Here is a 24744-nt window from a genome sequence, read left to right on the forward strand (position 1 = left end):
TTCTCAAACAAACAAACAAAAAAAAAAAAGGCACTCAAGATCTCTAGTTCTTGACATCCTCATCATAACTTGTTCTCTCACCAATGCAAAACACAACCCGTCATCTAAACACAAACACTCCCATCTATACTACTTTTTCACAACACAGTGTTAAATTTATCGTGAAACACTAAAACCGGAAGTCTCATCATAACTTGTTCATCTCACCAATGCAAAATACAGCCCGTCATCTAAACACAAACACTCCCATCTATACTACTTTTACACAACACAGTGTTAATGTTATCATGAAACACTAAAACTGGAAGTCTCATCATAACTTGTTCATCTCACCAATGCAAAACACAACCCGTGACCTAAATACAAACACTTCCATCTATACTACTTTTACACAACACAGTATTAAAGTTATCGTGAAATACTAAAACCGGAAGTTAAACTTCCATGAAAGTATACATACTTGAACCTAGATAGTACTAACATTTGAATACAATAAAAATTTCCCCACGCGGTCCCAACTCTCAACTCTTTCTCCCCCCATAGAAATAATTATAGTATACTACAAATTTGTCTCTTCTTAAATCTTACCCTTACCTTACATTTTACCTCCTCTTATCACGCTTGTGCGTATTTTAGAACTGTTGATGCTCTTTCCCCATATCTTTCTCTCTAGATCTTCTCTCTCTCCTCTCCTTTTCTCCTCATTTCAACTATATCTTTAAATCCCATTTTACAATCCTTTCTTTCATTTACTCCTAATTTTTTTTTTCTCTTTTTAAAAAGGTGGGAGAAAAAAAAAAGGAGGCAAATTTATTATAGAGATAAAGAAAGATCAAGTCAAATTTGAGGGCCATTTTCCATATTTTCAATTCCCATTTATTTATTATTATAATATTTTTATTTATTATTCTTACCAGTATTATACTGGCTAGTATCCTAACAGAAGTTGGTTTTCGGATCAATTTATTTTTATTAATAAAAAAATATAATTAGTGTTATTGTTATCCTCACTTTCTCTCTCTTCCTATCACTTTCCTCCTCTTTGTCAAATTCTCCCCACCTTTTTATTTTAATCACATTTTCATATTCAACCCAAGAAAAAATACGGTCAAAAAAATTAAAATTAAAAATCATCAAACTTTTGCTCCTTCTTCCTCTTCTTCTTCTCTCTCTATCTTACCATCTTACAGAGGTTTTCTGAAACTTGCTACAATATATATAATATACCATAGTATTAAAAAAAAAACATAGTAATTACTACTATATCAACTAATAAATATTCTCATTCACATTATCTTCTCTTTTTATTACAACTTTTCCAGATTTTTATTATTTTTATTTTTAATCTTCTGGGTGGTTTATTGCTTGCATTTGTTGTTCACCTGCCCCTTATTTTTTTTTTTAATCTTTTTCTTAAAACTCACTTCAATCTTCTTATTCTTCATCTTCACACAGAAGAAGAAGATACAGAGAATATCTTTTTTTTAATTTTTTTTTCTTTTTTTTTTAATATTGACGCGTAGAAAGTTCAGAAGAAAAAAAAAGGTGTTTTGATTTGAGATTTCAATCCTAAATCAAAAACCCAATCGAGTTTATTCTATTCTGATTCTCTTTCTATTTTTTTGATCGTAATATCTTGATCGAATAATTTCACCCAGAATTAGGCATTTTTTACCCAACTTTTTTCTTTCAATCTTTCTGCAAATTAATCATCTGGGCAATCGAATTTGGGGATTTTAAGAAGTGGGTGTTGATCAGAAGAAGTTTTTAGGATCTGGGTGAGTGAGAATTCGATCAAAAATGGGGTCAAAATCAGGTGGTCATAATAATAATAATAGTAGCGTCAATGGAGGTGTGCTTGAAAATTGGAGGGATTATTTTAGGAGAGCAAATTCTGATATATTTGAAATAATCGAGCACGCAATAATGGTGGCAGCTTCAGATTGCCCTAAAGAGTTCAAAGTTAGGAGAGAGAAAATAGCTGAACTTCTGTTCACATGTAGATTGACTAGGTGTTTGGGTTGTGAACGAGTTGAGTTAGCAGTTTCCGAGGTTGTTGATTATGATGATGGGTATGAAGTTAAGGGGATGAAGATTAAAGGGGTTGATCAGTTTAATGTGGATGATCATGTTCATGGATGTCATGGTGATGGTGATGGGGATGTGGATGGTGGGAGTAAAGGGAGTAAAGTAAATAGTACAACTAGAGATGGGGATGATTATGATCTTGGTGATGTTGGTCAGATGGAGATGAATGTGAATATGATGATGAATAATCATGAGAGTAATTTTAGCTATGATGATGCTGAGGCTTTGACTGATGAGATTGAAGAGGCTAGAGAAGTTGTTGAAGAGGTTTTGAGGATTAAAGATATAATCCTTAATAGTCAAGATGAGGTTGGTTTTGAAATATAATCTTTGATTTAGGGTAATTGCTGTTGTTTTTTTATTAGTAATTGAGTTTTCTAATGATATGTGGTTGTTGTTGTAACTGTGTTTTGACAGTCTGATTCGGTGTTGTTCGAGTCGTTGAGGAGGTTGCAATTGATGGCTTTGAATGTTGATATCTTGAAGGTTTGAGCTTAATTTCTTTGTTATTGATGATGTTGATCAATTGCTTAGTTTGTTGAGTTTAATGTTAGGATTAGGTTGCTTAGTTTAGTCTTGTTTGGTGTGTGTGTTCTGATTGAAATTATGTTGATTTCAGACAACGGAGATTGGGAAGGCTGTTAATCGCATTAGAAGACATAATTCAAAGGAGATTCGTCATCTTGCTCGGGCGTTGATAGAGTATGATCCTATTACTTTTAACAAAAAAATTAGTTGTCATTGCACATTTAGTGTTTATGAGTTCTTGCTACCGTGGATGAACAATGAGCAGTTCTGATATTTTGCAAGAGATTTACTTGTTGGTTAATAGTGTTGCCACTAATCAATATGATGGACAAGTGGTGTTGCTTTTATCAAAGAGTATGGCTTGTTAGTTAAAAGTCTCTCCATAATGCATATGTAGACCCATCTTTATCTATTCAATGGTGGGAAGAATGGAGGTGGCACGAATTCAGTGCGCAAAAGTGCTATATGATGCCATCGATTTTTGAAGACCTCCAGTCATTTCTGAAACATTTAGGGACAGTAATTTTGAGTAAAGCTGTTTGAGTTTGTTACTGTTCTAATTTGCAAATATGAACACGGAATTTGTTGCCTATTGTGATGTTTGCACTTAGCTCTTGATGGTTTGAGTACAACGTTTTCTTTCCATTATAACCTTTGCTGATAGTGTTATCATTCATCATTTTGTGTTGACAGTGGATGGAAAATTATCGTTGATGAGTGGGTAAAAGCCACCCAAGAACTTGCAGGTTTGATTCTGCTCGTTGCAGTGTTGTTATTCGTTTACCAGTATCATATCTTTCCTTTTACGACATGACTCATCTTTTTTTCTTTTTATTGTAGAAGGAGGTACCCCGGATTCTGTTAACCCATCCACAGTTGATGAAGAAGAAGGGCTTCCTTCTCCTCCAATGGATGAAGGAGTGTTCTTCTCCACGCAAACTATGGATTTTACGCAGGTACATTACTGCAAGTGTTTATCTATGCCATCTAAAGTATTGTAAATCTTTTGACAGCTGTGGTATTGATTATATTAAGTGTTGATTTTTTTGAGACTAACTATCTTCTTGTTCGTTTGGGGTCATTGCGTTTCAAACATGAAGTTCTTTGATGGCATGGATGATGATGGAAGTGAGTGAAACTTCCTCTCCTTTAAGCTTATTTTATATAGCTTTTGGTATTGGGTTCTTTTTCTGAATTCCCCACTTGTAAAAATCATGATGATGATGATGATCGGGGGAATGCTGTTTCAGATCCTCGAAACTGTGGGGAATTCGACAAGAACCTGGAAGTTCGGGAAGCTGTAAGAAAGCCCTCTGTGACTAAGCAAGGCCCTCCAAATAGGAGAGTAGAACCTCCTAAACAGATGACTCCACCAATTAAGGATAACAAGGTGCAACAAGTGAGAAGAGTGGAGCCCCATCCAAAGCCAAACAAGCCCGCTATCATCCAATCTGGCCCTGGTAGACCTGTAAAACCTAATGGTGAGCTGAGAACCGGCAAAGATTCTAAACTTCAGCAAAAACCTATGGTCCACAGAAGGCCACCTCCTCAACCTGAGGTATCATTAAGTTCCTAGATTTTATACCATAACGTCTCAGGTTAAATTTTCTTGGAAGTTCAGAGCTTCATCTTGTTTCTGTTGCTTGTTGTATCAGAAGATGAGATCTTCGAGTGACAATGCAGTCCAAGAGAAACTAGAAGCCACAAAAAGGAAACTCCAGGAGCGTTACCAACAAGCTGAGAATGGTATGTTCGGACTCCCCTTGAAATATCTTTCATAAGATATGATGGGACTCATTTACTTTCGTTGTATATTTTCTGCTAATACTAAGTTTAGCATCACCGCCGGTTTAAAAATTTTCGAAGTCATATGATCATGAACTTATACCAACAAGCTGAGAATGGTATATTCGGACCCCCTTGAAATTTCTATCATAAGATGTGATGCGACATTGCGACTCATTTACTCTGGTTGTATATTTTCCGCTGATACTAGGTTTAGCATCACTGTCGGTTTCCGGTTTTAAGATTTTAAAAGTCATATGATCATGAACTTATAAGTCAAATTCATACTAATCAAGCAAATTACTTTTTCTGGCTTATCTTGATTTAACAAATAGATCTTTTATCTCCTTTTAACTGAAGATTTATACCAAAGCTCACTTCTGAATGTCAGTCTCATTATTTTCCCTGTTGTTAAACAGCAAAGAGGCAGAGGACCATACAAGTAATGGAGATACATGATCTTCCGAAACAAGGGCTTTCTAAACCAAATGCATTTGGTAAATTTGGCAACAACAACCGGCAATGGGCGAATGGAAGGAGATAATTTTGTCTGAGAGAGATTCATTCGGGCTCCTTAACATGAGACATAAGGTGGCTGACATGCTTTCGATTCGAGAGTTAGTCATAAGTTTTTCGGCAGAAGTTTGAGCTTCATGCTAACAAGGCTGGAAGCTTCAATTCTTCGATTGTTTGGGAACATTCTTTCTTGAGCAGTTGATTTAGCAGTCATTTGAGCACCTAAGTATCAAGCAAGAGTTGTGATTTAAACTTACTCCCTATGTTTCAATGACTGTTTGCCACAGTTCCTTTTGTTCCTTAGCCTGGATTATACATGAAACTCTGCACAGAAAAATAATGTGCATTTTCATAGTCTCACTTTGACATGTAACACAAAAATAATAAAAGTACATATGTTACTTACTTCACAAGATTTATATGTGCTTAGTGAGTTCTTGTATATTTAGGGGTATTTTTGGTGATTATCCTTAAAAAGTAACCTTCCTGGTAATCAAATTGAGGGGTTCAGTAAATTTTCAGTGTAATAAGATTTAGACAAAGATACAATTTACAGATGTGTAACAGAATTTATGTTTCTTGCAGTTCTGCTGATATAGTAACATGGGTAGTTATTAAGTATGGCAGCAATTATAGGAAGCAAGAACAAAGATAATACTAGTAGATTAGTAGTTTGCATTAGTTATATTATTGATGTTTACCTATGTATGCTATGGCTCAATGCAACAGCCAACATGGGGTAGGGGGGACCTAAACAATTAGCACTGTTTTATTGGTCTTACTCCTACATTGGTCGGTAGAAATGATTTCATATCATCTCCCCAAGTGTCCGCGTTTCAGTTCTTGTTAGGCAGTGGGGTGGGACGTGGGAGTATAAGTTATACTTCCTCCGTTTCATATTACCGAGGTAGAGAGTAGAAAAAAAAGAGACCCATGTGAGAAAAGAGAGATAGAGAGAGTTTATTTCCCAAAAAGGAAGTGTAGCAAGTAACGTGAAACTTCCCACACCGAAAAGTGTAGTGAGTATTATAAAACGGAAGAAGTAAATAGTTTGTACATAGAACCATAGGATAAGGAAATGGATAAGGAAATTTCATTAACTTATACTCCCTCCATTTCTTTTTGATCTGCACAATTTTTTAGTTTGTTTCTTTTTTAATTTATACATTGTTGTTTTTTCTATTTTTGGTAATATAATAATATATCACATCTACTTTCTCCTTCTTTTCCACTCATGTCATTTACTTTTTAATATTTTAACCCACTCTTTTGTTCTTTCTATCACTTTTCATTTTTCTTTCTACCTTTTCAGTTTCACTCTCATACTTTTGAATGTGGCTCTAAGAATTATAGGAAAAAAAACACTATAACTCATAAGTATCAGTATTTATCAACAACTTAATTTGAATTTTTTTCAAAGTAAATAAAAAAATTGTCTAATCATAGTAATAAATTAGTAAATAAAAAGATATGTAAGTGCCACTTAAATAACTCTAGATTTTAATGGTCACCAATTAGGTATTTTTATATGAATTAGATAATTTAATATTTTGCGTAGACTGAGTAAGCAAAAAATTATCCTTTCTATTTGCTTCCTTAAATGAGAATGAAAACGGTAATTTTGGCGATGTCAACCTGTATGTAAAAATATATTTGAAGTATGCGATTTCGTCCAATTGATGTAAGTTTCTTTTATGGAATTTTCTAACCTATAACACAAGGGGTAGGTTAAGAATTTCTTTTATTAATAAGTTTGGATGTTAAGATTTTTTTTTTTTGGATACAAATATGCGGTGCTAAAATTAATAAAAGAGCACTTCAGTTTTTTCTTAAAAGGAAATATATCAAAAGAATCGAAAAACTCTCATAGATTTTAGCATTAGAAAATAATATGTAAAAGATTACCATTTTGGTTTTTTACAAACTAATTTTATTTATTTTTGTTATAAAGAAGCACAAAAGATTGTGACGTAGGATGAATTTATAAAATTAGCACCAACCTGATCATGTTTACAAACGTCAAATTTCCTAAACATAAGATGGTCCTTGAAAATATACGTTTAGTTAAGAAATATTAAACCAAAAATTGAATATGAATTTGTTTATAAGTTACAATTGTCTTTTAGGTGTACAGAGTGCCGCATATAACCATGCTATAAACGAAATTCGATTTCAAATCTTATAAAATACCAATCCGAGATCTTAAATCAATTAAGCTAGCTGCAAATGTAGATAGAGCAAGAAAAGAAAAAGAAGGCAACAATTGGGAGCTAATCTTTGGAAGAGGCAACAGACAACTTAAAAAAGAAGCATATTAATTGGATAAACAAAATGCAAAGCAAAGCATCATTTATCACCATTAATAGTAGCGTTGTTGGTAGACTTTAGCTATAATTTAGACACCTACTCACAAACTAACTGCTTAAGCATATTCTCTACTACTACAAATCTATAATTTGTGGATGCCACTTCTTAATGTTTTCTTTCCATCACTTGGTGGGTGCCTAGGTCCTGTGTGGGGACTCTTTTGTTCCAACCAACCTTTCTATACCACACCCATCTTCCTCTTTTTTTCCCTTCACAATTCACAACAATAAATAATAATATTAAAATATTTTTTATTTATCTTATTTTATTTTATTCGTTAATTTACTGGTCCAAACAGACTTAACCTTCGTGATCTAGGGGGTAAGAAGAGGATCTCAACCCATAAGGAAACTTTCAAAGACTATAAACTAGGGATTTATACCCAGAAACATATATCTACACAAACACCCCAAATATGAGGTTGATGAAACTCGAACTTCCGACCATGAGACTGGGAGATGGGAGCTCTAACCATTGGGCTCCCACATGATTCTCTTACTTTATGTTTTGGATAATTGGATGTATGAATTACTTTTGACAATAATACAAAGGTCAAACGGGACTAATATTAATTTGACTATACAAGTGAATTTGACTTAAATTACTAGGTTAGATTATAAAAAGTAACTCGAAAGTAAATTAGACCAAATAAATAAGTGCGAGTCACATCAAATTTGAACAAAATAAGTTTAGATCATAACTTATTAAATTAGAAAAAAAAGTTAAGGTCAGATCATAACATCTATATGAGATGAGATATATCAAAAGAGACTAGAATGCAATAAGCAATAATAAGATCAACTAATCATAAATTCATAAATTATTACTTTATTAGTGAAGGTCTTCTTGTGAAAATGCAATGAATTTGCATGGAAGATATAGAATATATATAAAGCTGTAATGCTAGAAAGAAATACCAAGTGCTACTCCATGCATGTATGAATTATGATGTCTCCATTGACTAAAATGAAGTAGCGTGAGAGTCCCAAAACTCCCAATAGACGCGGGAATATTTGCTTTGACCAACTCGGTCAACTTTTAGGAAGAACTATATTCTTTTTTTCTAAAATGTAGATTATTATATATTTTGTGTCTTTATAAAAAAAAAATACAAAGTTTTAAAAAAGACTGGTCAAATCATCAATTAATTAAGTAAATAGTAGTAATTTTTTTAATAAAATACACAATAAGTTAAATAGTAGCATCTATTTAAAAGTTAAACAAATAATATATATCCAAAAGTTAAGTGATATGATCAAAATAGTTTTGGTCAAACCATTTGATATAAGACTTGCTCTATTAAGACTTAAATTACTTAGTGACTTGTTTATACGTCATCCTTTTTTGTTACTGGTACCATTTTCTCTATTACTTGCATGATTTTTTTTTTAGGAATATATTATCTCTTTATCTCTCCTAGCACACAGGGTTCATTTTATATTTAGTGAGTGATGAAAATTGTTGTTATTATTTATAGTGGTGTAAATTTAGTGTTAAAAAGACATTAAATTTCAACCCTATCTATACAAATATATTAAAAGACGTTCCTATCAAAGTAACGGTGCCACGTGACACTCTACGTACTCAAACTTCTAATACATGTTTATAATCTCATTAAAACATATTAACAATGTGAAGTTACTAGGATTCCAACACATGACCTTTCAAATAAAATGTAAGAGTTTACCCACCAATCCACTACAATTTCAATGTTTAATATTTCAAAGTAAAACATAATAAAATCTTATAATTATATGTAACTATTAAGACATCGACAAAGCCTTTTGATATCTAATACTTGTATTAAGGTAATAACATTCTCTTATCCCAATTCCATTGACATTGTTATTTTTATCCTCAATTTCTTGGAAAAAAATTTAAAACAATTTATCATGTCATAATGCCTATATTTCAATTTCGCACTAAGATTAGGAAAAAATAATAAAATCAATTATCACTAGTGGAAAACGAAAAAGGGCTGCGCTGAAAAAGGCCTATAGGGCTGCGCTTTTTGACAGCAGCCCTTCACATTTTTAGTAGGGCTGCGCTAGAAAAGCGCAGCCCTTCACTGTGAAGGGCTGCGCTTTTTAGGTAAAAGCGCAGCCCAGCGCAGCCCTTCCTACCAAAAAAAAAAAATTTTTTTTTTTGACATTTTTTACTCATAATCTCACATTTTCTGAAATTATACAGAAGAGAAGAGAAACGAAAATAAACCCAAAACAAAAAAAAGATCGAAACGAAAATGAAAAAAAGGACAAAAACTAATATACAGAAGATAAGAAATTATAGATCTGAAAATCAGAACATTAATCAAAACGAATATGAAAATACAAGAACATTAATCAAAACAAAGAGAAGTATACAAGAACATTAAATCAAAACAAAAAGAAGTATGCAAGAACATTAATCAAAACAAAGAGAAGTATACAAGAACATTAATCAAAACAAAGAGAAGTATACAAGAACATTATAGATTTGAAAGTACAAGAACTACCTCCAAACATTAACCTAATAATGTTTAAATACATAAAACAAAACCCTAATACATAATTAAGGAAAAAAAATTCGGAAATACTTAAAATGCCTATTTGGAGGCTTAAACGAACTCGGATGGCTTAAAAAGCCTAAACGTCACGGCGTAGCGGTGTGTTTGACTCGTTGGGTCGTTCCGCTTTCGAAAAGGTATCACAATAGGCAATCGGACTCCGTCGGCATGATTCGTGCAAATCATTTCAGGCTTTTTGTCGCATTTTCTGGGAGTTTTTGAGAGAGAAGGAGGAAAGGGAGGAGGGTCATGAGAGAGGAGAGAGAAGGAGGAAAATGGATGAGGGACGTGAGGGAGGAGAGAGAATGAGGGATAATAATATCTGAAGCCCGCTCAATATTTTAAAGCCCGCGATTTTTTATTTCAAATTTTTTTAAGAAGGGCTGCGCTTTTCTTCAAAAGCGCAACCCTACTTAGTCAGAAGGGCTGCGCTTTTTCTAAAAGCGCAGCCCTACCAAGTGAAGGGCTGCGCTTTTCTACAAAAGCGCAGCCCTTCTGTTATGTAGGGCTGCGCTTTTATCAAAAGCGCAGCCCTTCCTTTCTTTTTCCCTAGTGTATAAAATTTATAAATAATAATATATTTTGATTATTGTAACTACTCGAGGCATCATCCGAAATAAAAGTACTAGTTGAAATTAATAAACTGTTCAATTTTATTCCTCATCTCTCCTAATTATGTTGGAAGATATCAAATGTCATACTAGGCTACTATACTCTACTATATATATATATTTTTTTTGATAATTCATATATATACTCTACTATATTTTATTTTGCAATGAAATTTCTATCGCTAATCCTCTTATCTTTGAGGATAATTGACATCTTGGCTCAGCAAAACTTGTCGATAATGCAAGAACCTATGTGTTAAAAAAAAAAAAAAATACAGTTATAGAACTTGATGTGTACTCTTAGAAAAATTCTTTCTCATCATTATCAGCTTTAGCTTCTTGCATGATAAGAAAAGGAATCTTTTGCATTGGTTTTCATTTTCACGGATTTCACCATATCAACTTTGCCAAATCTAGGATATATGCATTATATCGAGTGCTACTAGCTCGGAATATTAATATGTTCTTATGCTCAAATATTCTCAAAACTTTGTTTCTATCAAACGAAAAAAAATAATTACCATATTTTTTCTTCTTTTGGGGTAATAGAATATCAATGCTTTAGGTATAGAACTAGTATTTTGGCCGGACGATGTTCCAAGTCAATTACAATTACCAAATATATTGTTATTATTCATAAATTAAATTTCATAATTGATTTTATTAGCTTTTCGTAATATACTACTACCTCTGTTTTTATTTAGTTGCAACATTCACCTTTTTACACAAATCTTAAGAAATGAGAAAATAGAGTATAATTGACCCACTTGCCCCTGCTACTAGTACTGTAATTAAATAGGGAAAGTAGGTGAAGTAAGGATAATATAGTCAAATTATTTCAAAAGCTTTCCTGAAAAGGAAAATGTTGCAACTAATAAAAAACACCTAAAAGTAGAAATTGTTGCAACTAAATAAAAACAGAGGTAGTATATAGTATCAAAATTGAAAAATGAACATTATGACATGATAAGTTGTTAAAAAAAACATCTAAGAAATTGGGGTAACCCTGAAGTATATATATTGATTAAATAATCTTAAGGGTTGCCAACCTTTTTATTATTGAATTTTAATTGGTTAGAGATACCTTAAAATATTATTTTTATATCACTTTTTTTAAAATTATTTTTATATCACTTCTTCCCTCACTCATTTATTACATACATATCAATATTTTATTATAATTGTGTCTAAAAGGGTTGGCAACCCTAAGGGTTACTCAAATATTTTTCTAGTACTTTTATGCGGGGTCATAATTTTTTAATAAGCAAATTTAACAAATAAAAAAGACATATATATATTAACAAATAAAAAGATATATATATATATATATATATATATATATATATATATATATATATATATATAATATATATATATATATATATATATGGGAAATACATATATATATATATATGGATTATTCCACGAGTACAAAATAAATAAAATTTAAATAACAATTGGATCACCTAGATTGTCAGCTGATAATTGCGCACGTGCAGATTGAGGAAGTGAGAGAAATTCGTCCTATTGAGTATTGAATATGCCACTTTCATAGTTTCATGACATGATTTTTATAGAAACCTTCTTTGTGCAATCACTGATTCGCTGTCATTCTTTTTCTCTGATTCTGAGTTATTGATTCCTTTCCTACCACATCTTTTAAAGTTGTAACATTGTGAAATGAGATTAAGTTTTAGAGATTACTCCCTCCGTCCCAATTTATTTGCTACATTTTGCCATTTAGGGGTGTCTCAATTTATTTGCTACATTTGCAAATATTTCCATATATAGTACATAGGTCCCACACTTTATTTACAAATTTGCCATCACTCCCTTCTTGATTTTGTAAATGTTTCCATATATAATACATAGGTCCCACAATTTACCTATTTACTTTTTTGTTAATTCCATTTATGTCAATGGTCCCCACTCCCTCCTTGGTCTTTGTGAAAAAGTGCTTGTAGCAAATAAATTGGGACGGAGGGAGTACTTGCTACGTTCCGAAAAGTTGCATGATCATTTACATAGGTTTTGTGTGGAAATGAGAGATTTGGAGTAAATTAGAGGTTTAAGCTCGTGTATATTAGAGAATTTGATTAGTCAACTCTTTAATTTGAGTGTTTGGTAAAAAAAAAAATTCAATTAGCTTATTTAGTCCAAAAAGCTCGTTTTGAAAAATTAGGGAAGGAGCTTTTTAACATAAGAGGTTTGGGGATGAGTGGAATAATTACATTTATGTTCTAAAGTTGTTAAAAACTACATTAATAATTAATAAAAGGTACAACGTACAATAGATCAGGCACATGTCCTTTTTGGTTATTTTACACAATAATGTAGCAATCAGTTACTTACTTAATACCTTTATACAAACAACAAATACAATAAGGTAGTCAAATTAGCTAATACAATAAGCTAACACTAGTATCCGCTAATTGCCAAAGAAGGCCATTATATATACTACTTCATCCGTTCTGGTTTTAAATAAAACATAGGGGATTGACATGGGGATTTAGGAGAGGAGAGGGAGAAAGAAAAAGAGATACTCGTGTGATGAGGGGAGAAAGATAGAAAGAAGTAAATACCAAATAAAGTAAAGTTACATTTACTTTGAAACGGCTTAAAATGACAAGTCTTTCATTTAATTTATTTAGAACGGAGGAAGTATATGTTTTTGGTGATTTATATTCAAGGAAAAAGTAATCATGTGAGATTCTATTAGATTCGTTTCAATGTATATTTTTTTAATATCAATTTTTTATTTATTCATAATTAAACATATTGTTTGAAAACATGAATCGACAAGCGTAAAAATATGAAATGATGCAATTATTTCCAAACATTGAAGTACATAGAAGGTGGTGGAAACTCAAAACTATTACAAGTTAAACGGTAGCAAATGATATATTTACCCACTAATTCTATCTAAAGTGAGATGTCTGCAAAGATCGATTATGCTATAAATTATATCCAATAATAGTAATGTAGATCTTACTTGATTTGTCTAATTGAGTATGTAGATAACGAAAATCAAATTTTATGATTTTTACTAATATGTAATTAAAGATATCTATACAAATATATTGAAAGGCGTTTATATTAAAGGAACGGTGTCCCGTGGCACTCTGCTTAATTTATTGCCACATGCATCACGTGCATATAGTGCTTGTGATACAATAGGGGAAGTCTTGGAGGATGGAAGGAGTAACGAAGAGAATATATGATATTCGTATCAATATCATCATACAATTGTATTTAGGGGTGAAAGTTAATCGGATAAAATCCAAAATCCAATCTGAATTAGTAATTTGGATCGGATTCGAACTGTGTTCTGATTAGATTCGGATTGAGATTTTTTGAAAAAATTGGATTTTCGGATCGGATTGGATTGGATTGAGGGTAATTGGATCCAAAAATCCAATATAACCGAATAGTAATATGCCTTGTATTATGTATCTGGATTGGACTTAAGTGCTTAACTGATTTTTTATTATAAAAAAACCTAATCCATAATACACATAGTACTTCAATCCTTCCCCTAAAACACTAAATGCACTTAATTCCGCATTTTCTAAATCTACTAGACTGCTGTTGTGCTTAATTTATTTCATCGAAAAACTAGAGTTTTAAAAAAATCGGATTTCGGATCGGATCCAATCAAGAGTATGAAATTTCGGATTGGATTGGATCGGATTCAAGCCCTAATTGGTTTAGATTGAAAAGTTGAAATCCAAAATGTATTCGGATTGAATTGGATTATGCTATAATCCAAACCGCACACGGAAGTTTCACCCTAATTGTATTGTGTACTGGAAGAAAGTGAAATACTACAATATATAATTGGATCATTCAATGTACAACTTCTGCTGTAGATAGAATTGGTGACGTCTCGAATTGGTGTGTTTTTTTATGCTTTTATGAGTAAAGTTTGTTGGGTGTATGGTGGTGGCCTGGTGGGGAGGGCGACAAAAACAGAATGCCGACATAAATATACCTAAAAGGATGATGATGAACCATTCAACTTTTGCTCATTTTTTCACTTTATATCCATCAACAATCCCATATTAAAACAAGATATTAATACATATAGCGATAACGCCTTTTTTTAGCCACCTTTCCATCATTCTTTACTCCCTATCCTTGATCACAAAGTTCTGAATTGTGCATTTTATTTAACCTAAAACATATGTGATGTAAAACAAAAAATTATTCCGAACCCCAATAATACGCGATATATTAATATTGATATTTTTTTAGGCCTTTTACTGAGGAATTTATGGTAAGATAAAGGACCCTGTCAAAACGGAACTTCTCGTAGGTTAACTTGAGTTGGGTTTGCGGTAGACACTTTGAGAGTGAGGGGAATAGTAAGGAAAACCCTCTCCCCAAAGTTCCCTAGTTGAGGATCGAACCTCTAACCTTGAAGTTGTAATGTTTTTTCCTTAAACACCAAGCTGGAATTTTATTTTCGGCAAAGCAAACCACTACTCTTTACGTTAAGTCGCTATTGTGGATAGCGGTTTACGAGGTAAAACCGCTATTCAGAGTAGCGATTTACACCGTAAATCAGAACCAAATACTAATGCAAGAGAAAAGATGAAATAGTGCGCCATGTAGTCAGTGCGTTCCGCGTTCTTACTCGGAGTAGCAGTTTTATCAAAAATGATATCCTAGGGGTGAGCACAACTGGGTATCTGGTAGAATTTCATAGACCCGGACCCGGACCCAGTGGGTATTAAAAATATGAAATTGGAACTGGTCCAACCGGGTCCTAAATTTTTGGACCCAGACCCGGAACCGCTGGGTACCAAGTCCAGAACTGGATACCCAGTGTCCCAGTTGTAAGTTTTACAACATAGTAAGATGGGCCAATTGAGCTATAAAATAAAAATAAAAAATTAAATGGGCCTAAAAGCCAACTAAGTACTAACTTTTTACTTAACAACTATTATCCTATTACAAGTATATTCTTATGCTATCAAATATCATTCATCTCCATTCTCCCAATTCAGCACCTCACTGTTCAGATATGAAAAAAACCCAATTCTAAGTATCGGGTACCCAGACCCAGATTAGCTCCCACCGGGGTACCCCAGACCCGGAACCGGTCAAACCGGGTACCCACCGGGTACCATGTCCACCAAAATTCTACCCAAAATTGGAACTAGATGCAACCGGGTCCCCTTTTGGACCCAGACCCGTTCGGGTCCGCGGGTCCATAACAGGTCTGGGTCTGGGCACCCGGAATTTCTGCTCACCTCTATGATATCTTACGTGGATGATATTCATGGAATTAATTTCAAGTTCAGCGCATAGAAGAAATTAATATTCCCTTTAACATTATCCATGGAAAAAAATTCCAATTGTTTTATTATATATGGTGAACATTTATGGTAAAAGATTAAAAAGCCTAAGCTTAAATACGCAAGTATTGCATAAATTTTGTAATAGAGGAAGTATAATCTTTTTTTTTTTTTTTTTGGGATAAGATGAGTATTGTTGATACACCAACTATTGATCTGTCTGTTATAGCATTCTCTCTTCTTTCTTCTCGGTTTAGATTTTTGAAGACTGTTTTGCATTTTTGACCTTTTGACTATAACTGATTCTAGTGCAAAGTTGTTGCATAAATGCAAACAGTTACTCCTAATAAGTTTGGTAGTCACTGAAAGAATGATGTATTAGCATCACCTTAACAGTCAAACGTCAAAAAAGAGGCTAACAACCTGAAGGAAAAAGAACACAACTTTCACACCTCAATTTCCAAAAGTTAGTAGACTAAAAAGACTAGAGGCCTAACTATGCCCACAGGCCACAAGTATACCACGACAAAGATATAAGTACTGTTCCGGTATGGAATAAGTGTTGGGGAGTGAACCGGTATCCTATGAATGTATAAGCCGGTTTGGAGTCCTGCAAAACAGAATACGTAAACTAATTTCGGGGGTTGATCTGATGAACGCTCCTCGGATGCCTAGGTCAGTAATGGATAGTAACCTGTATATCTCAAGTAAGAGTATAATTATATATGTGAACATACCTTATGACTCAGATCAATCGGGTATTTATAGTAGCCGGCAATATCCTTGCTAAGATAGGACACTCCGCCTATTGGTTGGATACAATTCTATCCTCTTTCAATACTTATCTTTAGGCCCATAGGCACATTAGATAGTAACTGGATCAGGCCTGGGCCCATACGAGAACAGTCAGGGCTAGGAGTACCGTCAGGGTATCCTGATAAAACTGGCATGACGTGGTCAACGGTCGTACAACAAATACATTGATCAGGATGGTCCTTAGCGGTTGATTAGAACCCGCATGGAACTTAATTAGCCCCCATACAACTACAACTTTTGTTCAGAAATACTATTCTTATTAGCCCTAAAAGTTAGAGACAATAAACATTACGATCATTGATGATGGATCATGTTGTTTTGAAATTTTAATATTTTGTGAAATACTATTATAATTTATATGTTTATATACCCATATTCAGTCATGGGATTGGTGAACATTTTTATTCAAATAAAGAGATATACTTTTATTGAAGATATGTACATATAGGAAACAAGGAAATATTTTCCCAAAAAATATCTTCCTTTCTAGTATTTTGTTCCTAGTATGCGTGCTGATCCCTAGGTGGATTCTAGCCGTTTTTCTTGTCTTTTTTGTTTCTTGTCTTTATCTACAGCTCATTCTGTCCTTCTAGGTTAGCTAATGTATTCCTATAAAAGAGGCACTAGGCTCTCTTGGCAGCGGAGCTTTGTAAGGGGAGAAAACCTCCATTCCTTAAGAGTTTTTTCAATCAAAGAAAACTGGATATTGATTTCCAGATTAAAAAGAATTTTGAGTCTCTGATTCTTTTCATGGTATCAGAGCCAAGGCTATCAAGATCATTACTCTAAAAGTCTCAGAGGCTCAAAGTTTTGTTTTTCTGAAATATGGGAAAAGATAAAGGAGAGCAAACTGGAAATGAAAACTCCAGTATAAACCCTTATAAGGATCCTTTGTTTATAGCTGTGAATGATAATGGTTCTACACCATTAGGAAGCATAATCTTTGATGGATCAAATTTTATGAACTGGAGCAAAAGCATCAGAATAGCTTTGGGAGCCAAGAATAAACTAGGTTTTCTTGGAGGGAAACATCCTAAGCCTATTTCTGGTGAAGAAGAAATGCAGAAGTGGGAGAGATGTGACTACATGGTTAGGTCATGGATGCTGGCTACCATGAAGTCAGATGTGGCAGCTAGCTTGGTGAATATGCAATCAACCAAGCAGCTTTGGGAAGAGATAGTTGAGAGGTATGCTCAGACAAATGCTCCACAACTTTTTTCTCTAAAAAAGGATCTTTGGGAACTTCAACAAAACAACCTGAGTGTTAGTGAATACTACTGCAAACTGAAAAATGTTTGGGATCAGATTGCAGATTTGGAAGGAATCCCAGAGTGTACATGTGGAGCAATGTCTAAATGTTCATGTGAACTTACAAAAAAACTGATGGAATTACAAGCCACTGAAAAGCTGATAAAATTTGTGATGGGTCTTAACACTGGGTATGACCAGATGAAGTCAAATCTTTTAAGCACTGATCCATTAGTGACAGTGAACAAAGCCTATAATTTGGTTCTGCAAATTGAAAGGCAGAAACAGATTACAGGAGAGATGACAGCAGCCTTGGAAGCCAGTGCTTTGGCTGTGAACAGACAAGTTCAAAGCAGGAGTTTGGGGCCATTGAAGAATTTTCAGAAGAAGGATTATTTTAAGCAATTCAAGATAGAAAAGATGGGAAGATTTTGTGATCATTGTGGGAAGAAAGGTCACAGCAAGGAAGAATGCTTCAAGATTGTAGGATATCCAGAATGGTATAAAAAAGGGAATGAACAATTCAGAAGTGCTGCAAATGTGATGAAAGATACTGACATAGCAACTCAAGACAACCCTCTGGACTTCTCAACTCAGAATGCAGAAGGAAGTGGAATGAAACAGGACAACAAGTTCATCAACAACCTGGTGCAAGAAGTTATCAAAGTAATGACAGAAAAGCAAGGAGAAGCAAGCAGCAGCCAAGCAAATTTTGCAGGTAAACTTAGTAATTCTAATGCTGTTGTCAATAAGGTTAATGCAAAATGTGGAACATGGCTCATAGATTCTGGAGCCAGTGACCATATGACAGGTAATAGAGAGCTTCTCTTGAATAAAAAAATCATAAAAGGTAAGATAAAGGTGGGACTTCCAGATGGAAGTATGAAAATTGTGACTGAAATGGGAGATGTTGTTTTAGGTGATAATATTACACTTAAAAATGTTCTGTATATCCATGATTTTAATCATAACTTACTATCTGTTGCTAAATTGTTGAGGACAAAAATTTTCAGATGATCTTTAATAATTATGGATGCATACTACAGGACCTTTCCATTAGAAGAAATATTTTTCTTGGAAAGAAGGAAAGTGACCTCTATAAGCTTCAGAGAGATGATGAAGAGAAGCATGATGGAATCTGTTTGAAAACTGCTGTTGATGATACAGTGATGCACTGTAATAATGTAGCTAATCTAGATCTTATACCATGCTAGACTAGGGCATGTTTCTTTGTCAAAAATGCAACACTTAGACATTTGCAAATGTAAGGGTCTTAAAGACTATTTCTGTGACACTTGTTCCATTGCTAAACATCACAAGTTGCCTTTTTCTCCTAGTAAATCTATTGCTTCTCATATCTTTGATCTTATACATGTGGATTTATGGGGTCCTTATAGGACAAAGGCTTTGACAGGGGCTAGCTATTTCCTTACCATTGTAGATGATTACAGTAGAGTCACTTGGACTCAACTGTTATCTAACAAAGAACAGGTTAAAAGCACTTTGTTGAATTTTCTTATACATGTTGAGAATCATTTTGAAACTAGAGTCCAGACTCTTAGAAGTGACAATGGAACAGAAATCTTCCAAACTGAGTGCAGACAAATGTTTTGTGAGAGAGGAATCACTCATCAAAGGAGTGTTGCAGGGGTTCCTCAACAAAATGCCAGGGTAGAGAGGAAGCATAGGTTCTTGCTTGAAACAACAAGAGCTTTGAAATTGCATGGAGGTATGCCAAATTATTTATGGGGAGAATGTATACTTGCAGCAACACACTTAATCAATTTGTTACCTAGTGCTGTTATCAACTGGGATACACCTTACAAGAGACTAACAAAGCAGGAACCCAATTATGAACATCTGAAGATAATTGGATGTCTTTGCTATGCAAGCCCACACCAAAAGCCTAGTGACAAATTTGCTCCAAGAGGAATCAGGTGTGTTATGTTGGGATATCCCTACTGTCAAAAGGGTTATAAGGTAATGAATTTAGCTACAAAACAAATTTTTGTAAGTAGAGATGTTGTGTTTAAAGAAAATTTTTTCCTTTTCTTCACAACAAAACTCTTAATCCTAGTTTCACTGGCAATACAGATCAACCTTCTGACCAGGATATCTTTGACTATGATGATTTCACTAACATCCTTCATCCAGTTGATGATGAAGGAACCAATGATGATGATTTTGCAGGTCTGGAACAGCTGGAGCAGGAGTTGGTTAATGAAAATCAACCAATTCCTTCAGAGGACTCTCTTCCAACTACTGTAACAAGGAAGTCTTCCAGACAAGTTGAAGTTCCCAACAGATACAAGGACTACATTTATGATATTCCAGGAAAACATCATACACCTCCTAATGAGGCTTCCTGTTGTGCTGTAGTAGACCAGATGAGACAAACAAAAGAGTTTGCTGAAGACTATTTGAGCTACATGAATAATGTTCTCAGAATCAGAGAGCCATTACATTACATAGAAGCAGCAAGAGATGAAGGGTGGACTAAAGCTATGCAGGAGGAACTTCAAGCCCTTGATGCTAATGATACTTGGGAACTCACTCAACTTCCTGCAGGAAAGAATGCTATTGATAGCAAGTGGGTATACAAGATCAAGTTTACTCCAAATGGTGAAATTGATAGACTCAAGGCTAGACTTATGGCTAGAGGTGATAAACAAATTGAAGGGAAGGATTATAAGCACACCTTCTCTCCTGTTGCTATAAATTTCACCTCTGTTAGGACCTTGATTGCTCTAGCTACCATTCAAGGCTGGAATTTACATCATCTAGATATCAATAATGCATTCCTGCATGGATATCTAGAAGAAGAAGTTTATATGAAGCCTCCTAAAGGTTATGATCAGGCTAAAGAAGGGCAAGTATGCAGACTTAAGAAGAGCTTGTATGGTTTAAAGCAAGCTTCCAGACAATGGAACTTTGAGCTCACCAAATTCCTACTGGAACATGGATATACTCAATCCAAGAGAGATTATTCTTTGTTCTCTAAAGATGTTCAAGGCACTAGAGCATTTATACTTGTATATGTTGATGATCTCTTGATCACAGGAAATGCTTCTCATGAAATTCAAGCCATCAAAGAGGCTCTAGATACTACTTTCACTATCAAAGATTTGGGCACAATGAAGTATTTTTTAGGCATAGAAGTGGCAAGAAATGAGAAGGGTCTCATGTTACATCAAAGAAAATTCATCTTGGATATCCTCAAAAGCACAGGAACTCAAACTTGTAAGCCTGTCAAGTGTCCTTTTCCTAAGGGCATCAAACTCTCAACTGATGAAGGAGAGCTCCTTGAAGACCCTGAGCTCTATCGAAGCATTATAGGCAAACTATCTACTTGAATCTTACAAGGCCTGATATTTCTTATTCAGTTCAGCAGCTCAGTCAATTCATGACACTTCCTAGGAAACCTCATCTTCAGGCTGCCATTCATGTTATCAAATACTTATCAGGCACAATTAATCAAGGCCTATTTTACTCAGCTGATTCTCAGCTTACTCTCACAGGTTTCTGTGACTCAGATTGGGGTAATTGTGCTTTCAGTGCTAGATCATTGACAGGATATTGTGTCTTTCTTGGCAATTCTCTCATATCCTGGAAAACCAAGAAGCGAAAAATTGTTTCCAAGTCATCTACAGAAGCTGAGTACAGATGCATGTCTCAGACTACAAGTGAATTGGTTTGGTTAGAAGGTGTTCTTAGTGATCTGGGTATTAACATACCTACACCCATTGATCTTTTCTGTGATAATAAGTCCGCTATCTATCTTGCTCACAACCCTATTTTTCATGAAAGAACCAAGCATCTCAAAGTGGATTGCCATTATGTACGCGAGCATCTCACTACTGGGTTTCTAAATGTGCTTCATGTGAAATCTTTTCTTCAACTGGCAGATATTATGACTAAATGTCTCAGTGAACAGCAACACAAGCATCTCAGTTTCAAGTTAGGCCTGATTACCACCAGTCCAACTTGAGGGGGGAATATTGAAGATATGTACATATAGGAAACAAGGAAATATTTTCCCAAAAAATATCTTCCTTTCTAGTATTTTGTTCCTAGTATGCGTGCTGATCCCTAGGTGGATTCTAGCCGTTTTTTCTTGTCTTTTTTGTTTCTTGTCTTTATCTACAGCTCATTCTGTCCTTCTAGGTTAGCTAATGTATTCCTATAAAAGAGGCACTAGGCTCTCTTGGCAGCGGAGCTTTGTAAGGGGAGAAAACCTCCATTCCGTAAGAGTTTTTTCAATCAAAGAAAACTGGATATTGATTTCCAGATTAAAAAGAACTTTGAGTCTCTGATTCTTTTCAACTTTGATGCTACAATTGCATCGATGATTGGTTTTGGATCTCGGCGGAAGATATTCATGTTCTTAAATCATGACTCTGATAGGCCTTGTAGCGCACATATGAAACGTCCCACATTAGAGAAAAGAAGAAAAATTGATTATCGTGTAGTACTTATCTCATTGCCAATTGATTTAGCATGAAATTTCTCCTAAGTGTTGCAAATAAAATTTACTCATTGTAGCTAATTTTAAGCAAGTTTCATAGGTGGTGGATGTATTTACACACTAAGGGAGACTTCTACTTCTATTCGGACAATGCCCGTAAAGTATTCTATTATATTGGAAAGAAATAAAAATAAAAATGAGGCTACTGGATAAAGTATAATTTTCTCCATTATATGATTATATCAACTATTTTTTCTCTATTAATACTCTATCCATTTGGTAAATGAAAATCATTGCATTACAATTTACGAATAAGCTTTGTGACATGACATCGGTCCAATAATTGATTCCTAACAACGGTCCATGTCAATATCTGCAGTGAAAAAATATGTATGGACTGGAGAAATTGGAAGGAAAAAGAAACATATATGTGGTCAGGAAATCACAGACAGAGAAAAGAACGTAGATGACATGATTTTCCTTCACGTTACAATATACTCCCGTGTACCCCTTTTTTTCCACAAAATTTTAGGAGAAATAATATTGCCGAACATAGAAGGAAAGGAAAACTATTATTTTATATAAAAGTTGAATGTATGTGTGATGGAACATTAGTAGTCCTATTCCAAATAATGAAACAAAAAAAATGGGTAAACTAATAAGGGACATCCCAAAAAAGAATACGGGTAAACTAATAAAGATTGGAGATAGTAAGTACCACGAGGAATATTGATTCGACATGGATTCTTAAACAAAGCAGGCCCTGTCAAGAAGGACCATTTCAATTGGATCTATCAACGTATATGTTAGGATAAGGTGTTGTAGTGTTTGATTAATGCAGAATAAATCAATGAAATAATAATAACGAGAAAAGCAATAAAAAAGATAAATAATAGAACAAAAAAGTCTCTCTCTGGCGTTCGTCTAGGGTTTGAGTTCCAGTCCTGGGTTTCCATTAATTTTACTCGAATTTTCGATCTGTGTGATCCCATCTTGGGATTGGTGTCAGTCATCATGGCTGACGAGATTATTCTCAAAGTTTCTGCAATGAAATTGACGGCGGAGGAGGACAAAACCTTAGCTTTTGATGATATTTCCGATACCGCGAACAATCAAGATTTTACCCTATCTCTGATTGGCAAAGTCGTAACAGTTCGATCTTTCAACTTTGATGCTCTTAAACGTACTCTCAATCAGATATGGTCGATTTCGAAGGGGGCTATTTTTCGAATCATAGAAAATGACTTGTTTGTGGTCCAGTTTGCTTGTAAGCGTGACAAAGAGAAGGTTATGGCAGGAAGGCCATGGTCTTTTGATCAAAGCCTGGTGTTATTGCAAGAAATCGATGCTGATGTTCAACCCTCAAACGTACGCCTGACGCATTCTCCGTTCTGGGTCCGAGTTTACAATTTGCCAATGCGATGTCGGTCGGAACAACACATTCGAATGATAGGAGGGTGTATTGGGGATGTTCTTGAAGTTGATACGCATGAAATATTATGGGTAAGTCGGCGCGTATCCGTGTGCTTATTGATATTACAAAACCACTTCGGAGAGTGCAGCGTTTTGCTTTGAAAAACGGTGTTTCGGCATTGGTGGAGATCAAGTACGAGCGTCTCCCTACATTTTGTTTTCTGTGTGGTGTGATAGGCCACATAGGCCGTGATTGCGTGGAAGTTTTCGAGGAGGATAAAGAGGGTGAAAGCCAATGGGGTGCGTGGCTTCGAGCATCCCCTAGAAGAGGTAGGCAGAAGATGGAAGAGGAGGAGAAATGTTTCTTGAAGGGTGCTCGTGCATTAGAGTTTGTGAGGATAGAAAAGGAACCTACGAGTAGGAATATGCATAATGATCTGAGGAATGTGGAGCATGATTGTCCACCTACGAAACCAATGGAGGCTCACGTTTCGGGGGCGATGGAATCCATTGCTGGAGCTAAACTCGCTGCTGCCGAGTTTGAGGAACCCCATGCGGTTGCGGTTCATGCTGCTGTCCCGGAACCTATTGGTGGCGTGGGTTTGGTGTCGATTCCGTCTATCATGGTGTCCTCTTTGGATGTTGATAAATCCTTTTCAGGTGACTTTAACAACCAAAATAATAATATGTTTTCTTTTGTAGCTGGGGAGGGGAAGGTTGCCACAAAGTTTAAAAAACTTAAACAAAAATCTCGTTTGACTAAAGTTGCTGGGGAGGCTTTTATTGATATTAATAATGTGAGTCCATGCCATATTGAGTCTGGTGGTAAGGCAGGGGATAAAAGAAAGATGGTTGATAATATGATTGTGGATGATATTAATGATTCTGATAACTTGAGTTCCAAGAAACATAAACTAAATGATTTTTCGGAAAATGACAATAATGTTGATATTGTTGAGGCGGAGGTTGGTTGTAACCAACCCCGCCAGGCATTATGAAAATCTTGTGTTGGAACTGTCAGGGTATGGGTAACCCTTGGACAGTTCGTCAGTTGAGAAGGCT

At 34.7% G+C, this 24744-nt stretch overlaps 2 protein-coding genes across 2 annotated transcripts; both read left to right on the forward strand.

The window, feature by feature from the left end:
* The first annotated feature begins 959 nt into the window (after nucleotides 1-959).
* LOC104889521 (probable mediator of RNA polymerase II transcription subunit 26b) lies at nucleotides 960-5501 on the forward strand. Its single transcript, XM_010674760.4, has 9 exons — nucleotides 960-2397; nucleotides 2506-2574; nucleotides 2708-2790; nucleotides 3310-3362; nucleotides 3457-3572; nucleotides 3717-3744; nucleotides 3867-4174; nucleotides 4272-4362; nucleotides 4821-5501. Exons 1-9 carry the CDS (start codon nucleotides 1801-1803, stop codon nucleotides 4943-4945), a joined length of 1470 nt encoding a protein of 489 aa, XP_010673062.1. The 5' UTR covers nucleotides 960-1800; the 3' UTR covers nucleotides 4946-5501.
* An 11880-nt stretch (nucleotides 5502-17381) lies between these two features.
* On the forward strand, nucleotides 17382-19018 carry LOC130590852 (uncharacterized). The gene is made up of 2 exons (XM_057393435.1): nucleotides 17382-18746; nucleotides 18851-19018. The coding sequence occupies exons 1-2, from the start codon at nucleotides 17382-17384 to the stop codon at nucleotides 19016-19018; spliced, it is 1533 nt and encodes a 510-aa protein (XP_057249418.1).
* The last annotated feature ends 5726 nt before the right edge of the window (nucleotides 19019-24744 follow it).

This window comes from Beta vulgaris, chromosome 3 (assembly GCF_026745355.1).
Source record: "Beta vulgaris subsp. vulgaris cultivar EL10 chromosome 3, EL10.2, whole genome shotgun sequence".
In the NCBI taxonomy this organism is placed as follows: Eukaryota; Viridiplantae; Streptophyta; class Magnoliopsida; order Caryophyllales; family Amaranthaceae; genus Beta; species Beta vulgaris.